The following is an 18,622-nucleotide window of genomic DNA, read 5'->3' on the forward strand; positions in this document are numbered from 1 at the left end:
AGTTAACTAATTCAAATATCAACGAATTCAATCAAAACAACAACTAAAAGTCAGAATGTGATCTGAGCTGCTGCTGTTTAAGTCCATTAAAGCCGATCAATTTACAACACGCATGTCTGGTTATTCTTTTTGGACTAACGAGGCCAGCCACTTGGCCGCTAGGGTCAAGTCAATGGAAAATCAAATACTTTTTTATATAAAATCATATGTGTATAGCTCAGTAGCACAATGTTGATGCGCCGCGCCAGTCGCTTCGTACGTGTTGATGATGTAATATTTAAAACGAAATTATGTTACAGTTCTTATTTAAATTTCTATAGCATTAAAATATTGTCAGTTAATTGTAGACAGCGGGCGTGTCGAGTTCGGATTCGAAGTTTAAGCATAAATACCTAAGGGAATACTTGGCGCTCTCCCAAAACCAGTTCAAAAAATAATACGAGACAATAAGAGGCAGCAGGCAAGGTGCGTGTCGAGTTCGATATACAAGTTAAATACTTGGCGTGTGAGAGAAGACAGTTGAGTAGTCAACATTAGCTTATCTAAACAAATTTTCTACAATGGGCCACAAATTCTCTCGCCTGCGCATAAGCAAAAATTCCGTTGAGCACTCAAAAAGCGAAGTCGACTCAACGCTGCGTATGCGCAATATAAATGCAAATCTTTTAACAGCTCCGGGTAAGTTTTGTTTTTGTTTTTCAAATATTTGCTTTGTTTACGTTCGACAATGATAATGACATTGCATACTATTATTACCTAATGTCGATTTTACCTATTTTGTATATGAATGTGGCGGTTCGCTGTGGGCGTACGTGTAAATTTCAAAACTAGCTGCCTACGGTCTAGCCAATTATTTAACTTTCTGAAAATATATATATATATATATATATGTATATATATGTACACTTATATATATCTAGTCAGCACTTCAAGCAGTCTGCTTGCAAGCCTTATTCATCAATTCTACTTAAATAGCAAATGAATATTAAACAAATATCAAGCACCTGGAATCTCTTATTCAAAAAAAAAAAAAAGAAAAAACAAAATAAACGTAGAACAGCAGCTCCCAAAAATTATTTTGATACACGTCTGTGTGCGTATAGAAAACGAGGGTAAGCTAAATAGTTGGAGAATTAATAGGATGCATATGTATATTTTAATTTATTATATAAATATTTTTTTTAAAAAAATATATGCTTCTATTTACTTTTATCTTCACATTAAGTTTGCATATTATTTAGACTACCCTCGTATGTGCACGCGCATTCATTTATATTAAAATAGCTTTTGTATTCCACAGTTTGCTGATGTGCCAAACCTTTTTGAAACAGAAATGAATTATTTTAATTTTTTGGGAGGGTAAAACACAACTTTGAACATTTTTAACGCTTACCTCACACTTTTTCCAGTTGTGTAAAATACCTGAGAGTCAATCTTCTGCAAAGTATCTTGCATCTTTTAATATGTTTCTCTTTTAAGCTCAAATCATTTTGATCATTTTTAATTATAATTTATTAAGCTTTCTGTTAAAACCTTAAACTGCTTATCTACCCAAAAACTTGAATATTTGCAGGGTATTCGACCTTCGTGTAGATTTTTTTTTGCATATATTATAACTACTAAATAGTATGATAATACAGGTATTATCAGTTAACAACCAGTTTGAGGCTCTATCAAATAATCAGGTAAATTTAAGCTGACAAAAAAAATATGTGGTTTATCAAATAAGTTTGTTCTTTGCTCTAGACATGTTAAAATTAGACATCATCGGTTAAAAATAGTGCACAATACATTTATTACACAGAATTGCTAAATTTATTTCGCTACATGCAAATTACTTGATGTTGAGCTTTTGATGCAGGCCTATCTGAGCACAGATGATTCAATTTAATTGCAGCCATTTGTTGCGCTTGTGATTCAAGATTAAAGATTCGTCTCTCTGAATGTGGTCGATGACGTAGTCGCGGCAACAGATGGTGGTAACTTCTGCTGCCAAAGCAACGCCAACGGAGGAACCAGATAAATGCTTCCCGTTCATAATTAATAATAACACGGAGAGAGACACAAAAGAGATCTGTTAATGGCCATTTTAGAGTAGACTATTTTAGCGATTTTCAAGCTAAAGTTTTTACTTTTTTGTTTGCTGAGTCTGAACGACTTTTTTGCTAGCATGTAAGCCTGCTGAACCAAAATTTTAATAATAATAGTAATTTAATTTATTTTTAGCTAAAAATAGATATTGTTATTTTTATGTAATTTTCATAACGATATGATTTAGTTGCTATAAAGTCGCTTGTGTCTTAGCTTTTTAGCTTTTTTTCGCCTTTCCGCGTGCACAACACTATAAGCACAGACAATAGAAGAGAGAGAGAGAGTAACAAAAGAACGAGCAAGCGGGTGAGAGAGGTCATCATAACAGCCAGCACCGCCAGCAAATAAACTATCTCAATCTTCGATATTGATCAGTGTTATTTGAAGCGTCGCGCTGAACGGTTTTGATTTTGGTTTTTAAGAACTCGATTTCTAGTTCAAGCTTACAGCGCAGTTTCCGTTACGCTTTGTAGTCTTTTGTAGAGACGATGACCCATTGGTATCGCAGCTATGCGCCCAGTTGGCTGCAGCGCTGGTGGCAGCCGCAGGCGCCACACAGGCCAATAAATCCCTTTCGAAGCATACGACCCGGTCCTGATATTGCAAGTAATTACAATCCAGTGAAAAATTGGACATGAATAAATCTTATAAAAAGTGTTAAATATATTTTTTAAATGGGTACTAAGCCCCGTTAGATGAACTGTTGAAAAAATCATAATATTTCAGTGCACTGAAAAAAAGTTCTTTTTTTGAAAATAAATTATAATATTTTAGAAAAGATATTATAAAATACTATTTGTGGAAATTAGAAAAAGTGCTTCAATAAATAAATATAATGTCGGAAGGTCATAAAAATACTGTTGAAATACATATGTGAAATCAAAAATTGAAATATGTATTTATCTATAGACACTTAAATTTATTTATTTTGAAAATAAATCTATTTGGATTCCTTCAATTTCTGCATAATTTTCTATCAGTGTACTCAGCATTCTCTATATTCCACTTATTTTTATTTTTTCGCCTATGACTTCACGCGCTATATTTTTTTTTTTTGTTAGTTGTTTGACATGTTTCGATGTGATTTTTCGGCATTTCGCCTATGTATATTTGTATATATTTTATTTGGTTTTACACACTTTTATTTGTGTTAGTATTCATTTCCTGATTGGTTTTATAAATCAAATAATCATTAGCATGAATCATATAAGCGGCTACTTCTGCGGCGTCTCAGTTTTCTTATCATATTGCTGCCTATTTTAGCATCCTACGATCCAAAAACACTTCTTGGAAAGGTTAAACATCAATTGAATTTGAAATGCTTTAATAACGAAGGTCGCAAAGTGCAGCCATGTGGAAATGGAATTTATATATGTATATATGTATTGGCTGTATCGTATATCAAATGATTCGATTGGTTTTTTAAGATTCAAATAGAAATTGCTTTTATTGTTTTTTATAGTTTACTTTTTATGATTATGTTTGTTTTTGATTTTCGCTTTTCATTTTTTTAAAGTTTATTAGTTTTCCCACATCTGCGTAAATCAAATGAATTTTTTTTTTATTTCGCAACATAAACTTAAATAAATGCCAAATGCCATTTATAAATTTCTAAAATTCGATTCAAGAAAGAATTCATTTGTGATTTCTAAAGTAGCTAATGCATACATAATTCTATAAAGAGGGCAACAGCTGAACAACAGCTAATATATAAGCCAAGTACAGTAATAACTCAATAACGAGAAGCATGTTGAATAATATATAGGCAAAGTACAGCAATAACTCGATTAGGGGAAGATTCCTGACTAAAATAATATATATGCCAATTGAACAGGTTTTCAAAGCAGTTAAAAAATATTTAATTGAACAATAAATTAAAAGTATTTTAAATAATTTACATATATTTATATATATAAAGGAATAAACGAGGTTTTACTGTAGACAGTCATAGTTAGCATAATATATACTATATATACATATATGTATATACTAAATATACATATTTGACAATTTAATTTTATTTTTTATTTGTATTTTCTGAAGAACCTTATAAAAAGTTGATTTCTGGTATACAAATCTATCCGTCAGCAAGTGTTGTTTATGTTGTTGCAGCTTATACCCATAGATGATAATGATGATGATGATGATGATGACGATTTTCAGACAGCTTTAGGCATAGCCCATGCGTTTGTCTATTTGTTGTAGGCGTCGTTTATGTATCGCTCATACGCCCGATTGTCCACTATGAAAATTAATTGAGTTGGCATTGAACTTTTTGGCCAGCGTGCCGCTAACTTTGTATATTTATGGCCAAAGGCGATTATTTAAAATAATTCGTTTCGGCTGCAACATGACAAGCGATCAACTTTGCTTTATGAGATCATCGGGCATTGTTACTTGGTTGCAAAAAATAAAAATAAAAAAGGTTCACGATTCCAAATAATGGCGCGCTTTCTGAATTGGTTCATTTACAATTTGAGTTATCAATTAAAAGCTGTTTACATTTAGTGGATTATTGTTCTGTGATCTTCAGTTTGTGAGCCCAGTGCTGCAAGATCTGATTAATAACATCTGTTATTTATATTATTTTTAATTCTTGATATAAGATTTAGCATGTAACAAAATAAATTGTGCCAAGACAAATTATGTCTTCGCCTATTCCTTTGAAAATAAGTTCCAGTTCAAGTTCCAGGGCTACAAAAGCATAAAATATGTTAGTTCGCGCCAACAACCTGTTTAAATTTTTTGCAAATCTCGATATCTAAATTGTTAATTATGAATCTTAATTGATCTTTCAGATGCCGGCAGCTCTGCAGTGCTGGGCGTGCAGCGTGTGGATCTCTGCCTGGCGGACAACCATGACGAGCACCACACGAGTCACTTCTATGCGGCAGCTGCCAAAGAGGCGCTAATCGTGCGCCGAGGCGAACCATTTCGTCTGCGCATCTACTTCAACCGAGATTACAGCCCCAGCAAAGATGCAATTAGCTTCATATTCAGCGTGACGGATGATAGCAAACCGAATCCGGGGCATGGCACTCTGACGGCCTTAGTGCCGCACGATGGCATCGACTATCTGGGCGATCCATTGGAATGGGGCGCTGGCATCGAATCGCATGAGGGTCAAATACTAACGGTACTGGTGAAGCCACCGGCCACTTGTTCCGTAACGGAGTGGCGCTTGGACATCGATACGAAGCTATTGGGCGACGGATCGCGCAGCTACCAATTGCCACTACCCATCTATGTGCTCTTTAATCCCTGGTGTCCGGATGATCAGGTTTACATGGAGGATCGAGACCAGCGCAAGGAATATGTGATGCACGATACCACCTTGATTTGGCGTGGCTCCTACAATCGACTACGACCCTCTGTCTGGAAGATTGGCCAATTCGAGCGTCATGTGCTCGAGTGCAGCCTGAAAGTCCTTGGAACAGTGGGACGCATTCCCCCCGCCTATCGGGGCGATCCGGTGCGGGTGGCACGTGCTCTATCCGCTCTGGTGAACTCCGTGGATGATGATGGCGTGCTGTTAGGCAACTGGACCGAGGATTTCTCGGGCGGCATAGCGCCCACCAAGTGGACGGGCTCCGTAGAGATCTTACAGCAGTTCTACAAGACACAGAAATCGGTGAAGTTCGCCCAGTGCTGGAATTTCAGCGGTGTTCTAGCCACAATTGCACGTGCTTTGGGCATTCCAGCGCGCATCATCACTTGCTACTCCTCTGCCCATGATACGCAAGCGTCGCTGACCGTAGATGTGTTCATCGATGCCAATAATAAGAAGCTGGAGGCGGAGACAACGGACTCTATATGGAATTATCATGTGTGGAACGAAGTGTGGATGCAGCGTCCTGACTTGGGCATTGGACAGTTTGGAGCCTACGATGGCTGGCAGGTGGTGGATGCCACGCCACAGGAGGCTTCAGATAATATGTATAGAGTGGGTCCTGCCTCTGTGCTTGCTGTGAAGCATGGCGAGATATTACGTCCCTTCGATTGCGGCTTTGTCTACTCGGAGGTGAATGCGGACAAGCTCTATTGGCGTTACAATGGACCCGCTCAGCCGCTAAAGCTGCTGCGCAAGGATACCCTTGCCATTGGCCATTTGATCAGCACCAAGGCGGTGCTGAAGTGGGAGCGGGAGGATATTACCGATAGCTACAAATATGCCGAGCGTAGCGAGGAGGAGCGCAGCTATATGCTGAAGGCTTTGAAGCAATCTCGCCATGCTTTCAGTCGCTATTATCTCAATGATAACTTTAACGAGGTGGAGTTCAGCATGGAGCTTAAGGATGACATCAAAGTGGGCGAGAACTTCTCGGTGGTGCTCAAGGTGAACAACAAGAGCAATGAACGCATTCATCAAGCCAGCGGGCAACTCAATTGTGACGCGGTGCTCTACACAGGCGTTGGAGCGCAGGAGGTGAAGATCATGGGCTTCGAACTGGATCTAAAGCCAAATAGCAGTGAATTTGTGCGCATGGAGGTCACATTTTTCGAATACTTTGAGAAGCTGTCGTCGCAGGCGGCCTTCCAAATCTCCGCTGCCTGTCGCGTCAAGGACACTGACTACGATTATTATGCCCAGGACGATTTCCGTGTACGTAAGCCGGACATTAAGCTTCAAATTGGCGACGGCGACAATGCCAGCATCGTATCAATGCAGGAAATCGATGTTATCCTGCGTCTGGCAAATCCTCTGCCCATCCCTCTGCACAAGGGATTATTCACCGTGGAAGGACCTGGCATAGATCAACCGCTCAAATTTAAGGTGTGTTATCCAAGACTGGAAAGTTTCTTGAGTAATGCACAGGTTGCACTCATTGCAAACGTGTGACGTCACAATTGGGAAAGTGCATGGGTTACAAAATGCAAAGAGGTTGCACTTCTAAATTTGTGACGTCACAGCGTAAAGATCTATTGAATCAATAGTTCGAGCGAATAGTTAAGTAACTTGTTTCGATATTTTTACTTATTATCTTTAGATTCCTGAAGTCCCAGTGGGTGGCACGGCCGCAGCGACATTTAAATATGTCCCACCATATGCCGGCAGAGGCACAATGATAGCCAAGTTTTCTGCCAAGGAGCTGGACGATGTGGATGGTTACAAGCACTACGAGATTGAGCCGCGACCCGGCGATGTGCTGCAACCCAATGGCAGTCATCGAAGCAGCAATATCATACGGCGGCGCACGGATGTCATTCCCTGAACCAAATGAACCAGTTAAATACTGCAAGTCGTTTATTTTTGTATTTGTAGGTTAAGCTTGAATTTAAGTTTATAAATAATGAAAAATAAAAAAAATTATAAATTAGTTAGTTTCCTCATCAGAGTCCTTGGGCAGTAAGTCGTCAATACCAAGTGCGAAAGCAGGCTTTTTGGCTGTTTTAACCAAATATATACCACGCGCCTCCCTAGGAACTGGATCTCCCATTAAAATCTTGCTGCCGGTACAGTTCTTGCCCTTCAGCTCACCCAAAGTACTACAGGGCACGCCATAGAAGCCCTTGACACTATTTATGGACTCCGCAAAGTACTCATAGGAGCGACCGTGACTGCAACCGGCTGTAAGAACAGATTAGTTGGAATTATGAGGAATACCTTCATCGTACTTACTGAAGATCTGAGAGATCTCTGTGCAACCCGGCTGTGGGGGTCCTCCACCATTTGGGTAAAAGTCCACCATGCCAATGGGCTTACGAAAGCCCAAATAGCCCGCACAGCTATGTATGACATCCACAAAATTGGCATCTGTATCATCTAAATGATTCTCTGGCCCAATGCAATCCTCAAAGGCAGGCCGGGCTGGATCCAGTCCGGTTATGCGGCTAACACGATATTTTGTATAAGAACCGGCATAGCCCATGATATGTGCGCCCAAACTATGGCCAATTAAATGAATGCGCTGTGGATCCGCATTCTTTTCCTCGACCAACAGATCAATCAACTTGGCCACTGCCCGACCCACTTGCACAGTGTATCGAGCCGGTGTCAAATAGTAGATATTATCTGCCTGATCCCTCCAGTTGATGGCGAAGACATTCACCTGCCCACGCTGGATATACGCTCCTCGTATAGACTGTATGGAGTTGCTCATGGTGCTCGATTTCCAGCCATGCACCAAAATTTTGGTGTCCAGCTTTGGGTCGAACTTTTCGGCCATTTCCTGCCAGGTGTCGCGTTTATGACGAGCTCGCTCAAAATCGTTTTCATCAATCCAGAAATTAGAACTGATCATATCATTGGGGGCATCGCTAAGGTTTTTCAAAAATAATTTAAAAACTGACTTTTGTACAGAATATATGCAACGCAACTTTCTCACCTGCCATAATATTCGAACTTTATCAATTGAGGCAAACTAATGCGATCCTCTGGCGGCGGCTCGACTAGATATGCCACTTCTGGATTGCCATCGCCATTGGGCATATAGATCCAGGTCTTGTTGTAATCCTCTTGACTTAAAATCACTTCGCCGCGTATGCCAACTGCAAGGAGAACAAATATTTGCCAATGATAAAATAGTTTTGATTAGATTCACTTTTAGTTTGAAATTACAAAGCAGCAACACGGGTCGCACGACTTGAGCCAGTGCAGCGAATCCTGTTATTAGCCACTGGACGACCACAAAGGCGTTGGACACCTCATTACGGCAGGGATTGATCACATTACAAATGCATGCAAGTCCATAGCCTGAACCCATCTTGATTGCTTGTTGGTTGCGTGGCAACTAAACGAACATGTTCAAGAAGTTCTTATGTCTCGTTTTGTAATCCTTTTCTCCTTTTGAAAAACCAGTTTCTTAGTTTGATAATTAATTTGCAACGATACGCGATGCTGAAACTCTTAAATTAATCAGGTCAGTCACTCACTCACCTGACCAAACGATGGTGACGCACAGCCAACTCAACGCCAAGTTCAACATAATTTTTACGTGCTTTTTTCCTTTCGTCTCTTTGTTACAGTTCAACTAAGGCATTCGTCCGTTACGTTTGCGTATTTTATAGCTGCTCCGTTAGCGGCCTATTTAAAAGTGAGACCATGGCCAGTTGTCAATCAAGACTGGAGCTGAGCTGCCTTCCAAAAGTTGTATACATTGTATGTAGTTGAAGTTTATCAGGCATCGCCACGGGGATCAATGGGGTTAGACCCAAATTAATATTCACTGATGCATGCAATGGTTGCATTTGAATTCGAAATAAAAAACGACTTTGGTTCTTTAAACCTCACAAATGAATACGACAGGTACCCACTCATCTTCGTATTTGGTAGTGTCCCTTGCTCTTTTGCGACTTAGCAAACAACGGTACTTGTGCCATTAAGAAAGATGGCTACGGGCCTCCTTAAATATATGTATACATGCGTATATGTATGAATGTACGATAAAAAGACAGAGAAATATTTAAAATATAATGTTTTCTATAATTATTAATAAAAAGGGTACCTAAACCTTGACTTGTAGGCGTCTATTCGATGATACCCTACAAGTTATGCAGCAATGTGTTTCTTTCAACAAAAGTATGCTACGCTTTTTCACTAGTTGTAATAATGATAAATCGTATATATATCCCTGACATATTTAAATAAATTTATGTCAAAGCGTAACAAATGCAATAATATTTTAGGAAAAAAAAAATGTTATTTTGATCCTTTATTTTATTTATTTTCATTTTTTTTTGTTTTGTATTATTTAATTCAAACTAATCGCACGCAGTAACGTAGCACTCAAAGTTGTATTTAACGCTTATCGATATTTGTCATTACAGTATTTTCATACTTTCCATATACTGCCGCATTCTTTTTGTGCGTCATATTTTAGAAGCAACGCGAAATTCGCTAAAGTGGCCATTTCGGTTAATTGTTTAAGAATTCACTCGACCAATTAATTGTAAAGAAAAAAATTAAATTAAAAAAATGTCGGGCACTACGCAGAAGTACAGAAATTTTGTAGCTGAACCAATGGGCGAAAAATCTGTCACAGAATTGGCTGGCATTGGCGAAACGCTTGGCGGACGCCTCATCGAAGCGGGATTTGATAAGGTAAATATAAAATGACGCCATATACGCAGATAAATATTTTTTGCATTTAAGTTTTTTGAATTAAATAACCGGCATTTGACTTCTATTTCAAGGCGTACACTGTACTCGGCCAGTATTTGGTGCTGAAAAAGGACAAAGAGCTATTCAAAGATTGGATGAAGGATGTTTGTCATGCTAGCTCAAACCAAGCATCCGATTGTTACAATTGTCTCAACGATTGGTGCGAGGAATTCATGTAAATGTTTCAATATGTAAATTGTGAAGAATCTGGACAAGCAATTCGCTCGAGTGGGATAAGGAAATTTTAAACCATACGATAATATTCATTAAACTAAACTGCATATATGTTCTGTCAACAATAACGTTAAGCTATCATTAAAATGTAAATGTATATTAATTAGAATTGAATGAACTGGTTATCCATCGGGTTACGTATGATATGCCAACTTCCACTGCTAGTCTTTAATTAAAATTAAATCTGATATTTAAAGCGTAATATAAATATATTCGATAAGTGATATTGGTCAGACGGCACACAAGAAACTCCGAAGCAACAATCGATAACTTGGATTGTGATCCGATAAGTATTGGTAGTTGCCGGACTTTAAGAGAAAATAAAGGTGAATGGAATGAAAGCAGCTGCGTGAAAATCTAACAAACATATTTTAAAATATAGTCAAGCAGTGACATAAAGTGCAAAATAAGCAAAGCGTAACTGGCGCTTGCTTTATTGGCAAAAGCGCATAAGACTGCACATTTACTTTAAATTAAGCAAAGTGAAAATAGTACGGCTCTGGTGTGCGCTGGTGTGCGTGTGTGTTTTTCTTTGTATATAGAAACGTAAAGCGAGATAGCTATACAATCGCGCTGTTAATACAACGTGTATGAGTGAGCAAAGCATATGCATGTAAGCAGCAGCAACTCTGTTGTTTCAGAGTTCCAGGCCAAACATTTTGTGCGACGAACGGCTGAATCGACTTTTTGTGTGCAATGCACGACGTTTGCATTAATTATATTAGTAACAAATCGTAAATAACGCAATCATAAACAGAAAAACGTATTTATTTTCAGCTTGTGATTCGTACTCAGAACACAAGCTTCATTTGTCTGCATTTATACTTAAATGCCTGTTCGCGTCGCAGAAAACTTGAGTGTGTGTGTGTTTTTTTTTGCGTAAACGTCTCTAACCAAAATCGTAGTCGAAAAAAACGGTAGCAACAACGTTTCCTTGGAAAAATTTGTAAATAGTCAACAAAATTTTCAAGTAAATGTGCGTAATAATAATAGATTTAGGGAATAGTCGTATGTGCTGAAAACGTTTCAGTATGTGTGCTTAAATAGTAGTAAACGTCGTTGTCGTTGTCATTCAAATCAGTGCGATTGGGTGAGTGCGTGTGTGTGTGTTATGCGTGTATGTGTTGTGTTGAGTGTGTGTTTGTGACGTTGTTGTATCGTAAAATAGAGAGAAAGAGAGAGAGAGCGCGGAGCGGGGGCGTATAAGGTTCCGGTGAAGTGCGAACAAGAGAAAGAGAGTGAGAGAAAGGCAGAGCAAGCCGGGAGACAGGCCAGGCGAGCAGTCACTCATTTAAGCCCCGTATCCTTTTGCTTGTTTTCTGCTGCTCGGGAAAAATTCAATGACCTCATTTGTCTTACGTCTGGCCATTTCTGTTCTGTCTTTTCCTAAAACAGGACCAATAGAAACAGCCATCTAAAAAATAACACTCGAGGGCAAGCTTTAAGAACCAGACCAATTACCGTGTCCAGCGCCATCGAGTGAATTATTTTGGAATTCAAAAACTAGGATCGGGAGAAAACATATTCTACAACACAATACAACAGAAAACTACAATAACGGATTGCAGTGACTGTCACAAAGGAGCCAGAATTCGAGCATCTGGCAACGCTAAGCAACACAAACTGCGAGCAGGAGTAGGAGCAGCGGATCCAGCGTCGAGCCACAACAACAACAAAAACAACACCAACAACAAATGGGAACCAATTCGGGAGCCACCGCTGGCATCAATAACAAGCCGGTCGGTGGCGCAGCCGTCCTGGGCGTTGGTGTTGCGAATTCCGCTATCGGCGGCGGTGTACTATCCAACAGTTTAGGCAGCGGTGGAGGCGGTGGCCTCAGTATCAGCGGCTTGGGTGGACAGAATGCGAATGTGGGCAGCTTAGTCGGCGGCATGGGCGGTGCTGGTGGTGGCACTGGCAATAACGGCAGCGACGATAGTATGGGCGGACCCGGCGGTGGACCTAATAATCAGCAGGCAACCACACCGCAATACACAATTCCGGGCATATTGCATTTCATACAACATGAATGGTCGAGGTTTGAATTGGAGCGCTCACAATGGGACGTCGACAGGGCCGAGCTGCAGGTGAGTTGGTTGCTTATCCTTAAAGCTCACTTTCCATTTCAATGGGTTTTTCTTTGAATGAGTTTACCTGCCAGCGCACAGCTGTATCTAATTTGTTTTGTAATCAAATTTATGCTCTGTTTGCTTCAGCGTTGCAACGTTATTCACAATATTTATTTAGCTTAGCATAAAAGTATTATTATATAGGAAAAACATTTATCCATTAACAATCAGACTGTGAAACAATTTTTTAATGTTTTACATTTTATTTTATATTATACGCCATATTTTATTGTTTATATACCATATTAGTCATTTGTATATTTACATACTGATTGCCTATAGATGCATCAACCGTTACGCCTTTGGTAATTTTAATTTAACTAAGTGCACATATAGCAAAGTATTTATTAAAAAAAAACATTTAGCAAGAGGCGGAATTTCCAGGAAATGCACAAAATTACTCAATTTTATAATTACATGCTGATCGCCTATCGATGGGCTTAACTCTACCCCCCATACTCTCTCGCTTTCACCCGTATAATGCACAAGCAGCTGGAAACGTACTATCGTTATCGATACTACGCAGCATCGATGCGCTCAGTGTACATTCCGTTACGCTCTGATAAACAAGTGACATTCAAAACGTCACTGCACTGGAAACAAGTTGGCGACGACGCTGACTCTGCATTTTACCTACACAACACACCGCACACATTTGTCGCAAACATTTATGTTTATGAACCTGTTCGCCTTGTTTGTCTTTTGCCAAAATCACAAAAAAAAATTATATGAAAATGAACCAGAGAGTGGGCAGTGACTAGACGACGGCGCCCATATCCAGCAGCAGCGGCAGCCACCACATTGGAAGCCATTTTAGCGCGTTTGCATACACACATCCACATGTATGCATACAGATATAGTTGTATATGTGTGTGTCGTGTGCGCCGGTCTCTACACGATGTGTGTGTCTATTTCTGGCTTGCGGCTGTTTGTGTGTCAGTGTCAGTGCTGCACATGCAACGTCCTTGTGTTTGTGCCGGGCCTGGTTCATTGTACAATCTATAGACTTCCCGCTGCCGCCGGTGCTGTTGTCGTTGCGTCCATTGGAATCGATGGCAAATGCCGTCAAGCCAGCTGTTAATTAGTCTATTTGTTTTGCATTTGACGAATGGCCGTTTTGATGAAAACGATTAGTATATAAAAAAACACGTAATTTCCTATCTGCATACATATGTATTTATATATATTTTATTTTACGTTTTATTTTTTATTCTCGATATGTCTTAGAGCTTATGATATATATACATTTTGTTAACTAATTGTACTCGATTAGTCTGATACTCTGTCTAGAAAATGGGCGCGCGCTTACCATTAGTACATAAAAAGGGAAATGAAGATCATGACTATGAATGAGTCTTTTAATGTTTTTTATTTATTTAGAAATATTTTTAATTTTCCATTGAAGAATTTCCTTATGTTCCTTAAATTCCTTGTGCTGATGATCGTGTTACAAAAGCAATCAGAAATACTTCATGCCTTAACTACAATTTCCGCAAATACCAAAAGCAAATTCATTATTCAACATTTATTTTGTACCAACAAATGACTGTTGCTTTGCTATTTGTATTTCTATGAAAAGAACTAGCAAAAAAAAAAATAAATAAATAAATATTCGCCACCTGCCGCCCACATATTTTACCCTGTCGGCGTCATCATCATCGCCATTGCATGTCGCTGGGTAATTTAAAAAGTGCTTGGCATTAGTACACACACGTATAAATACATACTAGCCCATTGGGATGTGGTGTTGTTGCAGTTGGTAGACTATTGTGGCTAAAATGTGGCTGTGTGCGCTTTTGTCACTTTTTGCATTGGCCACCTTTTTTTTCATTCAGCAGCTTTCAACACTGGCACGCGAACAGCATTCTAACATTTTGCTGGTAAATGCGTGCTTTAATTAGCGACTGTGCCAAATGAAATGCCATTGAATGTTAATTCAAATGCAGAACATGTTTCCATTAACAGCAACACCAACAGCATCAGCAACAGCAATAACAATAGCAGCAGCAGCCGCCGCCGCAGCAGCAACTAAACAAGAATGAAACAAATTGTGTATAAAATCAAATGGCGGCACAGTTACGTTACGTGCTCTCTCCGTCTCTCTCACTCTCTGACCATTACTTCAAATCGGCTGCTCTCTTTGCTGCTCTCATGCGCTGCGGCTGCCTCTGTTATTAGCATGTATAAATTGTTATTGTTGTTGCCTTTGGGGCGCACACCCATTGAGAGCTGGCCAATTCTCTCTGTGTGAGAGTGTGTGTGTACCTCCCCTTTTAAGTTGTGAGGTAGACCAATTGAATGAGTGTGCGGAAGAGGAAGTAAGCAAAAGTATATATTTTTTTTGCTTTGTATCGACGTTACGCACCTATCAGTCCTTTTTCTCGTTATTCTCCTGTTCATGTTACCGTTGTTGCCTAGTATTTCCCTTCATCTCCCTTCTCTTTATTGCAATATACTGCGTAGAAATATATGCTACAGAACCTAACATAGCTGTTCCACTTATGGATTAGGAGGGGGTAATAGTGTTTTAATATTTCAGCTTCGCATATTTGACGCAGTAGCGGTAAACATTGCGGATTTCACTCTAGCTCCCATTCCCTATCCTTTTCACTGCTGAAAAACAATTAGTGCAGCAAGTCTGTAATGTTATATTACAATTAATTGAATTTAATTGTTTTTCGTTCGTTGTGCTGTGGTGCAACGAAGCGTCAATTATAAGACCAATCCAGCGTCGCGCCAAACGCAGCAATTGAAATGCAACAAGACGCATACATCATCACTTTACACACTGATACCCATACGCATATATACATATATATTTAATGGGGAGCATATGAAAGCTTTCAAGCTTTACATTAATGAAAATTGATTATACCCCAATGCAACATATGGGGTATTCGTATTCATATATATGTACATGTTAATATGTAATGTTCACAGTAGAAGCCCAATATTCATATGTTACCGTTAGTATTAACTTCTTAGATTTAAATTATAAATCAATTATTTTAAATTTGATTAAAATGTTATCTTTTTTATAGGCGCGCATCGCGATGTTGCTGGGCGAACGTAAATGCTTAGAGAGCCTCAAATCTGATCTGACGCGACGCATCAAGATGCTGGAGTATGCGCTGCGTCAGGAGCGAGCGAAATTCTATCGATTAAAATACGGCACTGATCCGCCGCAATTGAACGAGTTCAAACCGACATCGAATGATGATGGCGGCATCGGTACCGACGTGGCCACCGATTCGGAAGTGCCCTACAGCTCTGTGTCTAACACCACGTGGCGACAAGGCAGGCAAATGTTGCGTCAATATCTAGCAGAAATCGGCTACACAGACAACATAATAGATGTGCGTTCAAATCGTGTACGCTCCATACTTGGACTCAACAATAATACGGATCATGATGGCGTCAGTGGCGGTGGCGTTGGTAACGTTGGAGGAGGAATTGGCAGTGGTGGCGAGAATCTCAGTCCTAATATTAATGGCAATGAGAGCAATAAACGTGCCTCTGAATCGGAAGGTAGGTCATTGTACACCCTCTTCCCCCCTGTTGAAGATTTGAATAATTTGCTCACATTAGGCCGTCATACTCCCGCTAAAAAAGTGCAACAATCGAATGATGCCATCATACTGGACACTGAGGCGGCGGTCATGGCTAATTTTGAGTTCCTTGGACCGACAGAAATGTCCGACGATGATGAAATCTCCGACGATCTGGAAATGGTAGCGACCGACAATGAGGATACCGATGTAAAAATGGCCAAACGGCCCAAGTCTGGAAAGGATATGCTTACTGAAGGTATGAAACAAATTGAACAAAACGATCTTGTAGCTCATCCGTTCCCTCTTTATACCAACTTTCAAAGCCCTCCCACCAGTCGCATCATATACTCTGTAGTATTTCAATTTTTACTTTGCAAAGTCCCAATTTAAAAAATACCTACATAAAACACGATCCACAAAAAATACTGTCCACAATAACTACCACCCACCACCCAAGAACAAACGCTGTACTTGTTATATGCTTTTCGCTTTCTGTTTCTTTCGCTTCTCTCTTCTTCTTCTTCGTCTTTTCGATGCGTTCATCTTTTGCATAGATCTTGAGGCGGAGGTGGGAGAGCAGCTCTTAAACGATATGAATCTAATGACCGAAGGTGCTTTTTACTAATCACTCAAATTGAAACACATCACCAAATTCGAAAACTGCCAACAATCTGTGGAGATCTTATAAAAACGATATTGTCGCTGTTTCCATTGATTGTTGTCGGTTTGAATCGTAATTTTTGATTTCTTGTGTATATGAAGTAAAATATATTTCTCTCTCTCATCTCTTCGCAGAGGTGGACGGTTCCTTGGGACTGGGTGAGCTAGCGCAGCTGACAGTGAACAATGAGTCGGACGGTGCGTACGATGCAAATGCCAAGGACGGCACTGGCGGCAGTGCCGGTGGCGCTGGTTATCGGAAAACCTGGAATGCCAAGTATACGCTGCGCTCGCATTTTGACGGAGTGCGCTCACTAATTTTCCATCCGGAGGAACCCGTGCTAATCACTGCCTCCGAGGATAATACGCTCAAGCTGTGGAATCTACAGAAGACGGTGCAAGCCAAAAAATCCGCTAGTCTTGATGTTGAACCGCTCTACACGTTCCGTGCCCACACCGGACCCGTCCTCTGCCTGGGCATGTCATCTAGCGGCGAGACATGCTATTCGGGTGGCCTCGATGGTAACATCGAGTGCTGGCAGCTGCCATCGCCCAATATTGATCCATATGATTGCTACGATCCGAACGTGCATTCCGGCACATTGGAGGGTCATACGGACGCCGTTTGGGGTCTAACCACCATGCAGAATAATATTGTGTCATGTTCTGCAGATGGTACCGTTAAGCTGTGGTCACCATATACCAAGGAGCCGCTGCTGCGCACCTATACGGCCGCGGAGGCCGAGGGCGGGCCCTCATCCGTGGACTTTGTGCGCAACGAAGTGGATCACATTGTGGTGGCCTACAACAGTGCACACTGTATCATCTATGACACGGAAACGGGCAAACAGGTGATCAAACTGGAGGCCTCGCAGGAGATGTCCGGTAATACGGGGAAGTTCATTAATAAAGTCGTCTCACATCCGACACTGCCCATCACGATAACCGCACACGAGGATCGCCATATACGCTTCTGGGATAATACATCGGGAACATTGGTGCATTCGATGGTGGCGCATTTGGAGCCGGTTACATCGTTAGCCGTTGATGCACATGGACTGTATTTGCTGTCCGGTTCACATGACTGTTCCATACGCCTCTGGAATCTGGACAATAAGACATGTGTGCAGGAGATAACTGCACATCGTAAAAAGTTCGATGAGAGCATATTTGACGTGGCGTTCCATGCAACCAAGCCCTATATAGCCAGTGCCGGCGCCGATGGTCTGGCCAAGGTTTTTGTTTAACTTACATCGGACTAAGCCCAACCCTCAATTCCCAAATATCCAATCCCAATCCCTAATCTCCACCTTCACACACACACACACAGCCAATGCTGCAGCAGCTCTCAGCTAAGCGATTACGAGTTCGAGTTAAATAATTATACATATAAAAATACACTTATATATATACATTATACTACTATACATTTAAATCTAATTATACAATTATATACAAGAGATGAACAACAACAACAAACACACATTGCTATGGATATATGTATGTATATATATATATATACGTATATATGTATGTATATATGTATATGTATATGTATATATGTATGTATATATGTATATATATATATGTATGTATATGTATGTATATATACATATATATATATATATGTATATAGATATGTATATATATAAATATATATATATAGATATGTATATATATATAAATATATATATATAGATATGTATATATATATAAATATATATATATAGATATGTATATATATAAATATATATATATATATATATATATATATATATATATATATATATATATATAAAGAAAGGGCATAAATCAACCTAAAGAGTAATAATATATATATATATAATAAAATTTAC

The 18,622-nt window shown here is 39.6% G+C and overlaps 4 protein-coding genes across 6 annotated transcripts; 3 read left to right on the forward strand and 1 right to left on the reverse strand.

The window, feature by feature from the left end:
* The first annotated feature begins 13 nt into the window (after positions 1-13).
* On the forward strand, positions 14-7,338 carry LOC111595784 (annulin). 2 transcript variants are annotated; one of them, XM_023309668.2, is made up of 3 exons: positions 14-678; positions 4,890-6,865; positions 7,080-7,338. In XM_023309668.2, exons 1-3 carry the CDS (start codon positions 561-563, stop codon positions 7,302-7,304), a joined length of 2,319 nt encoding a protein of 772 aa, XP_023165436.2. In that variant the 5' UTR covers positions 14-560; the 3' UTR covers positions 7,305-7,338. The 2 variants fall into 2 exon arrangements, with proteins under 2 accessions (XP_023165436.2, XP_023165435.2); XM_023309667.2 differs by lacking the exon at positions 14-678 and adding an exon at positions 2,474-2,697 and having other exon boundaries at positions 7,080-7,335.
* Positions 7,339-7,359: 21 nt separating this feature from the next.
* On the reverse strand, positions 7,360-9,615 carry LOC111595785 (pancreatic lipase-related protein 2). Its single transcript, XM_023309669.2, has 6 exons — positions 9,537-9,615; positions 9,346-9,434; positions 8,969-9,257; positions 8,418-8,580; positions 7,712-8,349; positions 7,360-7,660 (listed from the first exon to the last, which is right to left on the reverse strand). The coding sequence occupies exons 3-6, from the start codon at positions 9,015-9,017 to the stop codon at positions 7,407-7,409; spliced, it is 1,104 nt and encodes a 367-aa protein (XP_023165437.1). The 5' UTR covers positions 9,018-9,257; positions 9,346-9,434; positions 9,537-9,615; the 3' UTR covers positions 7,360-7,406.
* Positions 9,616-9,780: 165 nt separating this feature from the next.
* Positions 9,781-10,605, forward strand: LOC111595766 (barrier-to-autointegration factor). The gene is made up of 2 exons (XM_023309648.2): positions 9,781-10,132; positions 10,225-10,605. Exons 1-2 carry the CDS (start codon positions 10,007-10,009, stop codon positions 10,369-10,371), a joined length of 273 nt encoding a protein of 90 aa, XP_023165416.1. The 5' UTR covers positions 9,781-10,006; the 3' UTR covers positions 10,372-10,605.
* Positions 10,606-12,097: 1,492 nt separating this feature from the next.
* Positions 12,098-18,183, forward strand: LOC111595764 (striatin-4). Of its 2 annotated transcripts, none has more exons than XM_030224416.1 (4): positions 12,098-12,513; positions 15,597-16,083; positions 16,144-16,362; positions 16,902-18,183. In XM_030224416.1, the coding sequence occupies exons 1-4, from the start codon at positions 12,121-12,123 to the stop codon at positions 18,011-18,013; spliced, it is 2,211 nt and encodes a 736-aa protein (XP_030080276.1). In that variant the 5' UTR covers positions 12,098-12,120; the 3' UTR covers positions 18,014-18,183. The 2 variants fall into 2 exon arrangements, with proteins under 2 accessions (XP_030080276.1, XP_030080277.1); XM_030224417.1 differs by having other exon boundaries at positions 16,168-16,362.
* Positions 18,184-18,622: the final 439 nt, after the last annotated feature.

The sequence above is a fragment of the Drosophila hydei genome, unplaced genomic scaffold (assembly GCF_003285905.1).
Source record: "Drosophila hydei strain 15085-1641.00,03,60 unplaced genomic scaffold, DhydRS2 tig00008114-arrow-pilon, whole genome shotgun sequence".
Lineage (NCBI taxonomy): Eukaryota > Metazoa > Arthropoda > Insecta > Diptera > Drosophilidae > Drosophila > Drosophila hydei.

Coding starts and splice junctions, on each gene's coding strand:
- LOC111595766 (XM_023309648.2), top strand. CDS start 10,007: ATGTCGGGCACTACGCAGAAGTACAGAAATTTTGTAGCTGAACCAATG. Junction 10,133..10,224: donor TCGAAGCGGGATTTGATAAG/GTAAATATAAAA, acceptor TTCTATTTCAAG/GCGTACACTGTACTCGGCCA.
- LOC111595785 (XM_023309669.2), bottom strand. CDS start 9,017: ATGTTGAACTTGGCGTTGAGTTGGCTGTGCGTCACCATCGTTTGGTCA. Junction 8,350..8,417: donor AAGTTCGAATATTATGGCAG/GTGAGAAAGTTG, acceptor GAAAAACCTTAG/CGATGCCCCCAATGATATGA. Junction 7,661..7,711: donor AGAGATCTCTCAGATCTTCA/GTAAGTACGATG, acceptor CTGTTCTTACAG/CCGGTTGCAGTCACGGTCGC.
- LOC111595784 (XM_023309668.2), top strand. CDS start 561: ATGGGCCACAAATTCTCTCGCCTGCGCATAAGCAAAAATTCCGTTGAG. Junction 679..4,889: donor AAATCTTTTAACAGCTCCGG/GTAAGTTTTGTT, acceptor TTGATCTTTCAG/ATGCCGGCAGCTCTGCAGTG. Junction 6,866..7,079: donor ATCAACCGCTCAAATTTAAG/GTGTGTTATCCA, acceptor TATTATCTTTAG/ATTCCTGAAGTCCCAGTGGG.
- LOC111595764 (XM_030224416.1), top strand. CDS start 12,121: ATGGGAACCAATTCGGGAGCCACCGCTGGCATCAATAACAAGCCGGTC. Junction 12,514..15,596: donor TCGACAGGGCCGAGCTGCAG/GTGAGTTGGTTG, acceptor TCTTTTTTATAG/GCGCGCATCGCGATGTTGCT. Junction 16,363..16,901: donor AAAGGATATGCTTACTGAAG/GTATGAAACAAA, acceptor ATCTCTTCGCAG/AGGTGGACGGTTCCTTGGGA.